The 16,097-nt window shown below is 43.7% G+C and overlaps 1 protein-coding gene across 6 annotated transcripts in view; it reads right to left on the bottom strand.

The window, feature by feature from the left end:
- PDE8B (phosphodiesterase 8B) overlaps positions 1–16,097 on the bottom strand; it is a 390,573-nt gene that overhangs the window by 100,064 nt on the left and 274,412 nt on the right. For 4 of the 6 annotated variants that reach the window (XM_073680165.1, XM_073680163.1, XM_073680167.1 and 1 more), the window contains one exon: positions 2,722–2,781. In XM_073680165.1, the coding sequence (XP_073536266.1) occupies positions 2,722–2,781 (60 nt within the window). The remainder of the gene's footprint in view (positions 1–2,721; positions 2,782–16,097) is intronic. The other 2 variants (XM_073680166.1, XM_073680164.1) reach the window with 1 other exon arrangement.

Genomic DNA, 16,097 nt, shown 5'->3' with positions numbered 1-16,097 from the left:
ACATGCAGTACACAACCAGTACTTGCCACAAATTCCTGCAGCTCCTTTACTGTAGCTATAGACCTCTTTGTAGCATTTGCCCAATTCTCTTCTGGTCTTTTCAGTAATTTTTGAAGGATGGCCAGTTCTAGATAATTCACTGTTGTGCCAAATGTAAGCCACTTCTTGATGACCGTCTTTACAGTGTTCTATGGTATATTTAATGCCTTCGTAATTTTTTGTACCCTTCTCCTGACTGATAACGTTCATCATTGAAATCCCTTTGCTGTTTTGTAAGCTGTTTGCGGCCAATGGCTTTTGCTGTACAATGCACGCAGGGTTTGAACTTACTGCTGGTTCTCACGCTGTGAACGGTGACGTCAGTAAATTCATCGCAGTTCACAGATTTTCTATAAAAAAGGGTCAAAGTTTCCTCCTTTATTGCTAAGAGTGATTGCTCTAAGACATTGAGTATAAGGATTTTATTATTTTATTCTTATTTTTACACAGGGACACTGCGGGAGCTTAATACTACTCCCAACATTGTCCTCTGCTAAAACAAGGAACAATGATGAGGGCAGCGTTCAGCACCTGGCGCTTAAGAACAGCACTAACTGTAGCGCTGATTCTCAGGCGCCGGTACATGTCCCACTGGTGACATACAGAAGTCATCTGTGTGTGCTCGGCGTGAAACATTTTGCAGACCATGCAGCCGGAAAAAAATGGACATGTCAGCGTGTGGAGCACACGGACACACAGTCTGTGGAAGCACACTGACATGTGCGCAGACCCATAGATTTGAATGGGTCTGCGTGTGTCAGTGTCTCCAGCACATGTAGAAACTGTCACCACTCGTACCGTACACACTGAGGTGTGAAAAAGCCCGAACTGTGATTAGCTAATTCTGAACACAACCATGTCCCCAATTATAAGAGGGTGTTCACACTTATGCAACCACATTTTTTTCTTGTTTTGCTATTTTTTATTTCCCCCTCAAACTGAATTCAACCTGTTTCTCAATGGATTTATACAAATTATAGGTGACATTAACAATTTCACCCTTGGCGATTTTTCATTTTTCGTTTTAGTTTTATCCTCCTCTTCTTCCAAGAGCCATAATTTTTTATTTTTCTATCAATATGGCCGTGTGAGGGCTTGTTTTTGCGGAACGAGTTGTAATTTTGAATGACACCATTGATTTTAAAATATATAGTACTCGAAAAAGTAAACAAATTCCAAGTGTGGTTAAATTGCAAAAAATTTGAAATTCCACAATTGTTTTTTTTTTTTTTAATTTACCCTGTTCACTATATGGTAAAACTGATCTGGGAATCTGATTCCCCAAGTCAGTACGAGTATGCAGATACCAAACATGTATAGTTTATTATTTAAGTGGTGAAAAAAAATTCTGAAAATTGTATGAAAAAAAGTTTTTGTGTTCGTCACCATTTTCCGAGACCTGTAGCGTTTACAATTTTCGAGATATAGGGCTGGGTGAGGGCTAATTTTTTGTACCCTGAGCTGATGTTTTTATTGATACCATCTTGGGGTAGATGCTATTCTTTTATCGCCTGTTATTGCATTTTATTGCAATGTTGCGGCGACCAAAAAAACGAAATTCTGGCATTTTGATTTTTTTTTCTCATTACACCATTTACCAATTGGATTAATTTACTGTATATTTCGAAAGATTGGACATTTCTAAAAGCAGCTATACTAAATATGTGTATTTTTTTATTGTTTTATTTTTAATGGGACAAAAGGGGGTGATTTGAACTTGTTTTTTTTTTAATATTTTTTAAAACTTTTGTTTTTACTTTATTTAATAGTTTCCTTAGGAGACTTGAAGCAGGGATCATTCGATCGCCTGTGCTATACGTAGCAGTGCTTCAGCCCCGCTATAGATAGCAAAAATCACTATCTCCTCTGTACGGCACTTGCAGGAGATCTGCAATGACGGGCACGGGGGTCTCCTGCAGACCCCCAGCTGTCATGACAACATATATATATATATATATATATATATATATATATATATATATGTATGTATATACAGTACAGACCAAAAGTTTGGACACACCTTCTCATTTATAGATTTTTCTGTATTTTCATGACTATGAAAATTGTACATTCACACTGAAGGCATCAAAACTATGAATTAACACATGTGGAATCATATACTTAACAAAAAAGTGTGAAACAACTGAAAATATGTCTTATATTCTAGGTTCTTCAAAGTAGCCACCTTTTGCTTTCATGACTGCTTTGCACACTCTTTGCATATATATAACACAATATAATTTGGTCCTTGATTAGTAAACTCACAATTGGAAAGTACACAGGCTTGTTGACAACATTCTCTGCTGTATGGAAGCAGTATGTACATTTTGCTCTTTGTATGTATATCTAGCAGAGATGGTGTGAACAGATTTGCAGATCTCAGTTCAGTGGCCACATTAGTAATCTGTGGCTGTCAGACTGGAGCCTTGCAAACCACAACTTACCTAACGGCATCCCCGGCTGCTCTGTTGATTAGTCATATAATCAAATGAAGAGCCGTGGATGCCGGGAGGTAGGAGGCTGTTCTCCAGGTTCTCATCCGATGGCCGCATAATAATGACCTGGCCGCAGGAACGGGTCCTGTGACCTGATTCGCACTCTCTAATATCTAAGTAGGTGTAAGCATGCCTTAGGCATGCTTCAGTGTGTGTATCGCATGTCAAAAAGTGTAATAATAGCTACCTGTATAGGATCCTGTTTAAGTTTCATAGGTCCAAGCCACAGTTCTGATGAGGATACCTGCTAACAGAAAAGAAAATAATTTATTCTAGTGTGCAATGACTTGGTGTACATGGACTCTACTAAAGTGCACCTATGATAGGACCTTTTCTTGCTTAAGTAAGTGCATATAAAACTTTGCAATTTACTGTATTAGGCTATGTTCACACATTGCGTTTTTTCAGCGTTTTTTTTCTGCAGCAAAACCTGATCTCTTGCCAGGAAGGTTTGTTCAGGATTTTGCTTGTTTTTTTGCTCCATTTTTTCTGCGTTTTTGGTGCGTTTTTCAGCATCCCAAAGTTCAGCTTTGCTTCCACCACAGAAGCATGAACACAGGTCACCGGTGCAAGACATATGTGAAACCATATTAACCAGAATTTCAAATGTAACAGTGGGGAAGGTGATTTGTTCAGGAATAGTTTAACTAAGACACTCTCAGTGCATTGAGTTTGTAGGACACTATTAATTTTCACACTATGGTCTGCCATTGAATTTCTCAGGGATTATTCAATTTCACACCTCCATGTGCCACAGGTATTGCTCAATGTCAGGGAGATATTGATGTCAGGAAAATGTTCTTCCATATTTCCCTGACATGGATATTGACCATTTTTCCCTTTTGTCAGTACCAAGCTGTCTCCATAAAAATCTCAGCACAAAGCTCCAAGTAACACAGCCATGAGTAACAGCTTACACAAACAAATGTAAGCCAAGAGGTGCCACCAAGTTAGTTAGAATGTGAGCATCTTGTCCCTGAAAGACACAGGGGGTAATTAGTGGTGGGATTGCAATAATTTGTGTGTAACTGGGAAAATGTGCTTCCCAAGCTTCAAAGAGAGTTTAGCAGAAATTTCCAGACGCTCCGACTCCGAAATGAAATACGAAATATTGTAAGTTCCATGCGTTTGACAATAACGTGACCCATATTTTTAGTGACCGAATCAGCCCAGGAATGTATACGTAGTTTTCCATGGCTGTTAGCAGAATCAGGGAGCTGTAGCGCAAAAACACCAGAATAGCAGACTGCAACTATGCGATGTGTGGTCTCTACATGAAGGTAAAATCATAATAGAAAATATGATATCACTTTTGGGCTTCTGGGATCAACTTGCGATGAGTTATCCCAAAAACCAGGTTTTTAATACAAATCTGAAGGGTGGAGCCCAGCCCCTGTGATGTCATCACAGGGGGGTCTCTCCCTTCAGCAAAAAATAGTTTGTTGAGGCTGAAGCCGTATTCTTTGCCCGGGAGTATATGTGTATCATAGTGGAGGATCCTGTTCGATAACAGTTTAAACAGAGCGTCTCCCCTCCACCTATACTGAATCGTCGCAGCGGTATTTATAGTGTAAGTTTCTCTTTTTTTATCCTGTTTTATTTGTGTAACTGCTTATGGATTTTAATGTCTCCTTTGTAACATCGTTGTGTATATATTTTTCCTAAACACTGCCTTGATTTTGGATTAAATATAAAATGTAATAGTTCTGTTTTCTTGTCCTGTAATCGTCCCCTTCCCCGAAGCCATATACGCTACCAAAATGCAGGTGTCCGCCCAGGCCTGCATTTTATTTCAAATCTGGACGGAGGTGGCAGAGAATAATAATAAAAATCGGGCTATCGTGCAGCCGGCAGCAACCGTACGGGGTGTACACACATATTTCTGGAGCTGGAATTCGGAGGTGTGACGCCATATGCTTTCTGCGTGCTCGCCAATGCCCAAGGAGTGAGTAGTCTGTAACGTGTGCTCGTGATTCCAGATGAAATACTGACATCGTGACGGCAACGGCGAGATATTGCGTGATCTCCTCGGTGTTGTCTCTGTTTGGAATCCCTGACAAATTGGTGGCAAGAAGTGGGATATTACAGAACGTCAGTGGCTGGATTGAGCAATCATTCCTGTCACTGAAAACTTGCACGGTTCTTGCGAGAATTCTGTGCAAAGTTTTAAGAAATCAGACTCAGTGTTTTAATATTTTTATCTGGGACATTACTATATGTGTAGCAGTTGCATCCCTTCCCTTCTCTTGTTTTTCTGTCCTATCTTTTATTTGGCAATAATGGCTACACGTGGAGAGCCCTGGTATCACCAGCAGTCATAGGACACTATCACTGCTCTCTGTGAGCTGAGGCAGATTGACCCCACAGACAAAACAGAGGCCCAAATGATTGCTGAACTATTGCAATGTGCCACAGAGCCTATCCGACAGCAGAGCCCTGACGATGGGGCGGGCAGCCAAGGCCAGGAACGCGCTGCTGCAGGGGTCCCACCTGTGATTGCCAGCCATACCCGCAGCCAGGGTAGTGTGGACCCGCACCTGCAGATGGCCTTGGAGCTGCTCGCCGTAGACGATCTTGATGGACGACTGCAGCTGATCCTGAAATTCCAGGAGCGAGCAGAGCAACAGGCCAAAGCTGACCAATAGGAGCGAGCAGAGCAACGAGAGGCTGCTGAGGGACAAGCTGACTGAGAGGCTGCTGAGCGAAAGTGGCAAGATGAGCAGCGGCACCAGCTGCAGTTAGCCCGGATACAGCTGCAGATCTCCACCACACAGACCCGTGAGACCAACAGCACCAACAACTTTAAACCCCATCCTGACCATTTTCCTGAAATGGAAAAGGATGAGGACTTGGACACATTTCTGCAAGGCTTTGAAAAGGCCTGCAGGCAGTATCAGCTGCCCATGGACCAGTGGGCAAGGTACTTAACTCCAGGGCTCAGAGGAAAAGCCCTGGAGGTGTTTGCTTCTCTCCCTTGGGAACAAGATGGAGACTACAAGGCCGTCAAGCAGGACCTGATAAAAAAGTACCAGCTGACTCCGGAGGTTTACTGGAAAAAGTTCAGAGCCCTCCAACGTCGACCACATGACACCTACAGTGACGTGGTAGACGGGCTCAGAACCAACTTTGAGCAGTGGATCCGAGGACTGTCAGTCGCTACCTAAGAGGACCTGAAGGATCTGATAGTGAAGGACCAGTTTATTCATCTTTGCCCAGTGGAAGTGCGACAGTTTGTGCTTGACCGGGAGCCGAAGGAAGCCGCCAAAGCAGCCCAGATCGCAGATGCGTATGAGGCCAACCACACACCAGAGGTGCGGAAGTCAGCCGTCGCCAGCTGGAAAGGGGGTAAGTCTACAACTATCCCCAGTGTGCGAGCCAGCCGGCCCTCAGTGGGTTCTGCCCCATCTTTCATCACCTGGACTACATTTGACTCCCGTAAGTGCTATACTTGTGACAAAACTGGTCACATAAGCCTTGTCTGTGCGGAGAGGCAGAAAATGGACACCACACCTGAGGCCCCCGGGCCTACTGCAGCCATTCTTTTTGTGGGTGGGGAGGTTGGCAGGGCCCAGGAGAACTTACAACCTGTTGCTGTGGGCAACACCGTCACTGACGGCCTTAAGGACACTGGCGCAGAATGTACCCTCATCCGCACTGAGTTTGTGTTACCAGAGGAACTCATTCCAGGGAAGACCCTGACTGTCACCGGGTTTGGGGGTGTTCGCTGTCCCATACCGATGGCCCGAGTTTTCCTGGACTGGGGTGCGGGGAGGGGGTTAAGGGAAGTGGGGGTGTCACAGAATCTCCCCACTAATGTGCTATTGGGAACTAATCTTGGACGGTTGGTTGCCCGATACATTCCTGACAACCCTCCAAGATCTGATATATCATATAATGCCACTGTCAAAAATGTCAATGTGATGTATAATAAAAATGTGTGTTGAGGTAAAAGGGAACTCAGCCACTTCACCCCGCGGGGTGATGCTTCTGAGGATCCCCTAAAGTGAGCCAGCATAAGTGCTAGGGGCAAGGGGAGCAGGCACGGACACCAGGAAGCAGGTAGTCCTGTGCAGGTGACCAGTGTCACGCCAGATAGTGGCATGGTCAATGGTAGCTGCCCCACGACTAGCACGGCTCCCGAGGAGATGAGGAAGGATGGGGGGAAGCATGGGGATCATAGTGAAAGTGGTCCCGTGCCGCCAACCAGTGTCACGACGGACTGTGACATGGCCGGGCGTATCCCCCCCCTAGGGAGCACAGCTCCCAAGGTAAAAATGATGGCAGGAAGGGTAGGCCCCACAACCAGGCAAGGTAAGAGGAAGGCACCCATAGCCTGTCGGAGGTGTGGGGAAAACGTATCCCGAACCTGTCAGAGTGATCGGAAAGCTGGATCCCCAGCTTGTCGGATCAGCAGGAAGGTGGGCTTAAAGGGGCGATCGGTAAATCACCCCTTACGCCACCTTAAAGCGGGGGACATGTCAGGGAGATATTGATGTCAGGAAAATGTTCTTCCATATTTCCCTGACATGGATATTGACCATTTCTCCCTTTTGTCAGTACCAAGCTGTCTCCATAAAAATCTCAGCACAAAGCCCCAATTAACACAGCCATGAGTAAGAGCTTACACAAACAAATAGCAGCCAAGAGGTGCCACCAAGCTACTTAGAATGCAAGCATCTTGTCCCTGAAAGACACAGGGGGCAGTAAGTGGCAGGATTGCAATAATTTGTGTGTAACTGGGAAAACGTGCTTCCCAAGCTTCAAAGAGAGTTTAACAGAAATTTCCAGACGCTCCGACTCTGAAACAAAATATGAAATATTGTAAGTTCCATGCGTCAGACAATAACATGACCCATATTTTTAGTGACCGAATCAGCCCAGGAATGTACACGTAATTTTCCATGGCTGTAAGCAGAATTAGGGAGCTGTAGCGAAAAAACACCAGAATAGCAGACTGCAACTATGCGATGTGTGGCCTCTACATGAAGGTAAAATCATAATAGAAAATATGATATCACTTTTGGGCTTCTGGGATCAACCCGCAATGAGTTATCCCAAAAAAACAGGTTTTTAATACAAATCTGAAGGGTGGAGCCCAGCCCCTGTGATGTTGTAAGAGGGTGACCGGGACGGTCATGCGCCTCTTTCCCTTTTGTGTACGTATTGTTCTACTCTGTGTTTGTATATGAATGTGTAAATGTCTATTGTCTAATGTTAGTTACAAGAACAGTAAATGTTAGGAGTGGATGGTATATTAGATTAGGAATTGGGTACAGTGCAGTGGTCGGCACAATAGTTTAGGATAGAAATAGTTAATATATTTAGTAATAGCTCCAGTGTAGAAGGAGCCGGGGTAGTAACGGAGTAGTTTTCCCAGCAACCGACGGAGACGGTTGATGATTGGTCCAGTTGACAAAGGGGGAGGAGTTTGGGCCAGAGGAGAGCAACGGTGATTCCTGTCAGGAAACAGTTCAGTCAGAGCAGTTGTTGCTATTGGTAACGTCAGGGTATGTGCTGGAGGATTACTGAGGAGAAGCTCGGGGCCCTTGGCGCTGAAGGTCAATAAGGATACCGACAGTCAATAATAGCAAGAGTTAGGCAGCTTGGGGAATGTTGAAGCGGTAAACTCTGAGGAAAATTCCCTAAATGTCCGAGGCCTGTAGAAGGACTGATGGAGCCAGCCTTCACAACTCCCAAAGAGGGGAGAGAGGATGGGGACATACCTGAGGAGAGTAGGACCGTGTTCTGGAATGCTGCGGTACCCGAGAAACTAACTCTGAAGATAGGACCGAAAGGGAAAGAAGAGAGGATGACAAATGTAATTGTGATGTGCAAAGAAATGGTATCTGTGACCAGAATTGAGCAACAAAAGGAGTTTAGTAAAGTTATGTTATATCAAAGAGAGACTGTGTATAGCAATGATTGCTTGCCAACGGCTGGATTCCTAAAAAAGATGGAGGAGCAACCGAAAACTGTAAGTGTTTTACACAACATGCAAAGCACAATACAACACGGACATTATCTTGTATTTGTGGGCGGCCAGGGTGAGAATATACTGTACAGACCAAAAGTTTGGACACACCTTCTCATTTAAAGATTTTTCTGTATTTTCTTGACTATGAAAATTGTACATTCACACTGAAGGCATCAAAACTATGAATTAACACATGTGGAATTATATACTTAACAAAAAAGTGTGAAACAACTGAAAATATGTCTTATATTCTAGGTTCTTCAAAGTAGCCACCTTTTGCTTTGATGACTGCTTTGCACACTCTTGGCATTCTCTTGATGAGCTTCAAGAGGTAGTCACCGGAAATGGTCTTCACTTCACAGGTGTGCCCTGTCAGGTTTAATAACTGGGATTTCTTGCCTTATAAATGGGTTTGGGACCATCTGTTGTGTTGTGCAGAAGTCTGGTGGATACACAGCTGATAGACCATCAGTTGTGTAGGCTGTTATTATTATATTTGGCATACTGCCCCCATGACTTTGCATTGTTCTTTTGCACTGTATGGGGCCAAGTCATCAAAACTTTTATGCCAGACAGCTGGCATAAAACCATTTGAAAAGTCACAAACTTTTTGCACAATGTGGAGTTGCACAAAAATGTTGCAATTTTGGTGTTTTCATGCCAGTTTATGTCCACTTGTCAAATTCTGCAAAAATGCTGGCATTTCTTAAGCCAGAAATGTTACTTTGGTCCCCGACTGGAGTAGCAAGTCATCATTAATGATATTTCATTAAAATTGCTTTGACTAAAGAGTAATTTGTAGGATATTTTACACACAAAACTTGTTTGGATCTTGAAGTGTACGTGATTTTTTGTTGCCAAAAATACAATTTAATTTTGTAATTACATAACGATTACATAATCGATAATGACATTAAAAAAGCATGCCCCCCCAAAAAATATATAAAATGCATAAAAATATAAACATGGAGACATATTGTTCACCTAATCCCAAAGTTCCCTAGAGTAAATTACAGATTTCCCATCAGTCTGTCAGTCATATATGCAACCTTAACCCCTTAACCCGCCAAGCCAGTTTTCACCTTCATGACCAGGCCAAATTTTACAATTCTGAACAGTGTCCCTTTATGTGGTAATAACCCTGGAATGCTTCAGCAGATCCCACTGTTTTGTCGTGACACACTCTACTTCACGATAGTGGTAAAATTTGATGTGACTTGCGTTTATTTGTGAAAATATCATTTGTTGAAAATGTTGAAAATTTCACAATTTTGAAAATTTTAATTCTTATGCCCTGAAACCAGAGAGCTATGCCACACAAAATAGTTAATAAATAACTTCTCACACATGTCTACTTTACATAATTTTTTGAACATTTTTTTCTTGTTAGGAAGTTAGAAGGGTTAAAAGTTGATCAGCAGTTTCTCATTTTTACAACAAAATTTACAAAACCATTTTTTTAGGGACCACATCACATTTGAAGTGACTTTGAGGGGCCTATAGGATAGAAAATGCCTAAATATGACACCATTCTAAAAACTGCACCCCTCAAGGTGCTCAAAACCAGATTCAGGAAGTTTATTAACCCTTTAAGCGCTTCACAGGAATTAATGCAATATGGAAGGAAAAATTAACATTTTACTTTTTTTCACAGAAATTTTACTTTAGCCCCAATTTTTTTATTTTCACAAGGGTAACAGGAGAAAATGAACCACAAATTGTGTTGTGCAATTTCCCCTGAGTACCCCATATGTAGGGGAAAACTACTGTTTGAGTGCATGGCAGGGCTTGAAAGGGAACGAGCACCGTTTGACTTTTTGAACACAAAAATGGCTGGAATTGATAGAGGATGCCATGTCACATTTGGAGAGCCCCTGCTGTGTCTAAATAGTAGAAACCCCCCTTCAAGTGACCCCATTTTGTAAAGTAGACTCCTTAAGGAATGTATCTAGATGTGTGGTGATTACTTTCTGGTGTTTCACAGAAGTTTATAATGTAGAGCTGTGAAAATAAAAAATCAAATTTTTCCCACAAAAATGTACTTTTAGCCTCAATTTTTTCTTCCACAAGGATAGCAGGAGAAAATGGAACCTAAAATTTGTTGTGCAATTTCTCCTGAGTATGCCAATACCCCATATGTAGGGGGAAACTATTGTTTGGGCACACAGCAGGGCTCAGATATGAAGGAGTGACGTTTTGGAATACAGACTTTCATGGAATGGTCTGCGGGTGTCATATCACATTTGGAGAGCCCCTGATGTGCCTAAACAGTGCAAAACCCCCACAAGTGACCCCATTTTTGAAACTAGACCCCTCAAGGAATTTATCTAGATGTGTGGTGAGCAACTTGAACCCCCAGATGCTTCACAGAAATTTAGAACGTTTAACTGTGAAAGTGAAAAAAAAGATTTTTCCCACAAAATGTTGTTTTTGCCCCCATTTTTTTCATTTTCACAAGGATAGCAGAATAACATGGACCAAAATTTGTTGTGCAATTTCCCCTGATCCTCTCTCCGATACCCCCTATATGGTCGAAAAACTACTTTTGAGGCACAATGCAAAGCTCAGGAGGTAAGGAGCGCCTTATTATAGTGCAAAATTTACTGTTATGGTTTGCGGGTGCCATGACCCACTGACCCACCCTGAGGTGCTAGAACAGCAGAACCCACAAAAGTGACCCTATTTTATAAACTACACGTCTCAATGAATTCATCTAGGGGTGCAGTGATCATATTGACACTACAGGTGTGTCACAGAATTTTATACCATTGAGCAGTGAAGAAAAGATAATTTAATTTTTACCACCAAAATTAAATTTTAACCTTAGATTTTAAATTTTCACACGGAAAAATGGGTAAAAATGGCACCAAAATTTGTCCCACAATTTCTTCTGAATGTAGAAATTCCCTATATGTGGCTGTACAGTACTGCTCAGCCATACGGCGAGACTCGGGAGGGACGGAGCGCTATATGCCTCCTGGTGTGCAGATTTTCCTAGAATATTTTGCGGACTCTATATACAAAGACCCTAGGTTCTAGAAGAGCAGAATTTTTTTTATCTACAGGTGTAGTGACGATTTTGACTACATGTGTTTTTTCCAGAAAGAAGCAGGATTGTTTTTTCACAGAGCGAAAATTGCAAACTGCCATTGTAGTACCTAGTACGTTGTAGTGCCCAGTACATTGTAGTCCCCAGCTCATGCTTCTGGAGATACGCACGTGTAAAATAGACGGACATCCATCGCTACAAAAATGCAAAACATGTGGACGCTAAATGTAGTTTAGGCACACTGAGGCCCAGAAGGGAGAGGGGCATTTGGATTTGGAAGCACAGAATTTGCTGAATTTCTTTTGGGGGTCAAAGAGCCATTTTGCGTTTACAGAGCCTTTGTACTACCAGTAACATGGAAGCCCCCTACCGAGCCTTACTGCGATCTTTGGAAGGCAGAATGAACAAATCAACATCAGGTGAAGAATTGGTTTTGTTTATTTTTTACGCCGTTCCTCATGCAGTATAAGTGATTAGATGACTTTATTCTTCGGGTCGGTGCGATTACAGCAATACCAGATTTATATCGTTTTTTTATGTTTGGATGCTGTCACATACTAAAAAACGCTTTATATTGCAAAACATAGTTTTATGCATTGCCATATTTTATTTAAGAGCTATCATTTTCCTATATTTCTACTGACAGAGTCCCGCTTGTCAGGACGAGTTGACATTTTTAATAGTACCATTTTCAGGCACATAGCATTTTTTAATAGCTTTCTATTATGATTTTTGGGAGGCAGAATGAACAAAAAACAACAATTCAGGATTTGTTGGTTTTTTTTATGCTGTTCTGCGTGTGGTAAAATTGATAAGGCAGCTTTATTCTTCGGGTCAGTTCCATTACACTATAATACCACACTTATATAATTTTTCATATTTTGCCCCTTTTATACAATAAAAACTAGTTTATAGAAAAAAATATTATTTTTGCATAGCTTTATTCTGGGATATAACTTTTTTTTTCCACAGCTAGAGCTGTGTGGCTGCTTGTTTTTTGCAGGACAATATTATGTTTTCAGCAATACCCTTTTTATTTATATTTGTCTTTTTGATTGCATTTTATTCCACTTTTTGTTCGGCGGTATGATGAAAAAGCACATTTTTTTGCCCCGTTTTTTTTTATTTTTTTTTATGGTGTTCACTGAAGGGGTTAACTAGTGTGACAGTTTTATGGGGCTGGTCGTTCTGGACGCAGGGATACCAACTATGTGCACTTTTTTTGTTTATTTACATAAAAATACAAATTTATGGGTACAACATATATATATATATATATATTTATTATTTTGTGATTTATTTAAAAATACTTTTACAATTATAATTACTTTTAACCCCTCCCTACTAATGGGCTAATCCCAATTGTTAACTATATACTAACCTGTGTAGTGCAAACTATATCCCTATGCTTTGTATGATTCCCCTAGTGGACAGACCTTCCGTATTCCCAGGGACGGCCTTGAGGATAAAACCTCCAGGAGAACCGAGACACAAACCAGCCATAAGGATAAAATGCAACGACTTTTATCACACATAAATAAACAGCAAACATTAGCAAATAACCCTCTTGTTACCATGACGTCTTCTTCAGACTTCGGATTTTGAATATGCATATGACTCACCCCCTGGGCCATGTTGCAGTGCGGCGCACGTGTGCGCGGGGGAATACTCGGAGCCGGATCCGATGGGGGTTGTAGTCTCCGAGTGGCGGGGACCCGGTCCGTGCCCAGGGTGGTCAAACCAAGTGGCGGTTATTGGTATGATGGTATTAGTGTCCGACTACGCCACCCGTTGAATGCGGTTATGACACCGCCGCTGCAGGGCAGACCGCTGAGGCCGGTGGTATGGTTGTGCAGCGTGGATGGTATAACCCCCAACGGGAGGGGTATAGCCTCAGGGCAGCTGGTGAAGCAGGTAGGAATGATGGTGGTAGTGGTAGTGTGGCAAGGAATCACTGAGACGTGCGGTTGCAGTTTTCACAGCTTTACTCACAGTTGGTGTTCAGATCACTTCGGCCAAGAGTGACCACCCGAGCCGTGCTGCGTCCACCAGGTGCGGGACTCGGCCAACTCCCAGGCAGTTCCAGAGCGTGGTCCTGAGCTCCCCTCTCCTCCTTCCTACTGGCCGTCCCCACCAGGGATCCACCTTTGTCCGGCTCCCTCGGGCCTTCTAGTGGTGAAACCTTTCCCGGCTTCCCTGACCCTATACGTGGTTTGCCTTCCTGGTGGATGTGGCGAGGGGTCGCGCCAAAACTTGACCACGACCTCCGGTTCCTGGCTAAGGATAATTGGCCTCCACCAGTTTGGGATCCGGTACCCTGTTCTGCCAACCCTTCACCCGTTAACTCGTGGGATCTCAGGGTTCCCTCTCTTCTTGCTTCTCTGGGCCTTTCTTGGTGTTCCTGTTTCTCCTTCTTCTTCTTTCTCTCTCTCTCTCTCTCTCAGGCCTCCTCTCCAGGCCTGGCTCTGGAGCTGGGCCCAGACTGAGCCACCGCTCCCTGTCAGCCCTCTCTGGCTGAGCTCCTTTCTAGACTGACCACCGTCCTAAGATGGTGCCCACCTTATATACCTCCTTCTAACACCCGAGCCCAGGTGACTAGCACCCAATGGGCTCCTGCCTATGCCCAGAGCCCCTCCCCTCTCTGCTCCTACACCACTGGGATGTTCCTCCCCCCTCCCCACTCCAGCCAGGGACAGAAGCTGTCGTACCTGCACATCTATCTGGTGGGAGTACCGTTGGTCTGTCCCCCGGAAATGGGGTGAGTGTAGTGCATGCAGCTAACTGAGCTCAGTTCCACGCCCCATCCTTACCCGGGAGTGGAATACCACACCTCTGGTTCGAGGTGCAATACCCCTGTAGCAGCCGAGTCCTCGGGGTGCTACACATACTCGGTTTAGTATAGTGTCAGGGGGTTACACTACACTAAATCGATTGTGCATGTTCCAAATCCAAAGTCAGAATTGTTGCTGGCAGCACCAGCAAGACGCAGGAGAGCCGCTCTACACCGCAGCTAGAAAGCACTCTCCATTCATTATCAGTTTTGTGATGCCTCAAAGCATTATCTTCAACAGGATTTGATGTGTGGATCTCTCTCTTCTTTTGCTCCACTACCCCTATATGCTCGCTCTATACATCTAAGCAACATATTGATTAAGGCCCAGGACAGGGCCGAAACGTCTAACGCTATATAGTCGCTTGCAACGTCACAAATTTCTATTGTTTATGGACTATTATTATTATTATTTATTATTATAGCGCCATTTATTCCATGGCACTTTACATGTGAAAAAGGGGTATACATACAAGAACAATTACACTAATCTTGAACACAATGTGACAGCGTCTGGTACAGGAGGAGCGAGGGCTCACAATCTACAAGAGATGGGTGAGATACAGTAGGTGAGGGTAGAACTGGTCGTGCAGCGGTGTGGTGGATCAGTGGTTACTGCAGGTTGTAGGCTTGTCGGAAGAGGTGGGTCTTCAGGCTCCTTTTGAAGGTTTCCATGGTAGGCGAGAGTCTGACATGTTGGGGTAGAGAGTTCCAGAGTAGGGGGGAAGTACGGGTGAAAGCTTGTATGCGATTGTGGGAGGAGGAGATATGAGGGGAGTAGAGAAGGAGATCTTGTGAGGATCAGAGGTTGCGTGCGGGTATGTAACGGGAGACTAGGTCAGAGATATATGGAGGAGATAGGTTGGTAATGGCTTTGTATGTCATGGTTAGGGTTTTGAACTGGAGTCTCTGAGCAATGCGGAGCCAGTGAAGAGATTGACAGAAAGGAGAGGCCGGGGAATAGCGGGGGGGACAGGTGGATTAGTCGAGCAGCAGAGTTTAGGATAGATTGGAGGCGTGCAAGAGTGTTGGAAGGGAGGCCACCGAGCAGGAGGTTGCAGTAGTCAAGGCGGGAGATGATGAGGGCGTGCACTGGTGTTTTTGCAGATTCATGGTTGAGGAATGTGCGGATCCGGGAGATATTTTTGAGTTGGAGTCAGCAGGAAGTGGAAAGGGCTTGGATATGTGGTTTGAAGGAGAGTTCAGAGTCCAGGGTTACCCCAAGGCAGAAAGCTTGATGGACTGGGGAGAGTGGACAGCCATTGACGTTGATAGATAGGTCAGTTGGGGGGGGTGAATGAGATGGCGGAAAGATGATGAATTCTGTTTTGTCCATGTTAAGTTTTAGAAATCTAGCAGAGAAGAAGGATGAAATAGCAGACAGACATTGTGAGATTTTGGTTAGTAAGGAGGTGATATCGGGTCCAGAGAGGTAGATCTGTGTGTCATCAGCATAGAGGTGATAATGAAAGCCATGAGACTCTATGAGCTGTCCCAGGCCGAAGGTGTAGATGGAGAAGAGCAGGGGTCCTAGAACTGAACCTTGGGGGACACCGACAGATAGGGGGCGATATGAGGAGGTGATGTGTGAGTGGGAGACTCTGAATGTCCTGTCTGTTAGGTATGAGGACATCCAGGATAGGGCCAAGTCTGTGATGCCGAGAGATGAGAGAGTTTGTAGTAACAGGGAATGGTCCACTGTGTCGAAGA

The sequence above is a fragment of the Phyllobates terribilis genome, unplaced genomic scaffold (assembly GCF_046119375.1).
Source record: "Phyllobates terribilis strain yellow unplaced genomic scaffold, ASM4611937v1 Scaffold_1__5_contigs__length_1240528914, whole genome shotgun sequence".
In the NCBI taxonomy this organism is placed as follows: domain Eukaryota; kingdom Metazoa; phylum Chordata; class Amphibia; order Anura; family Dendrobatidae; genus Phyllobates; species Phyllobates terribilis.
This window is presented reverse-complemented; position numbering and strand designations above follow the sequence as displayed.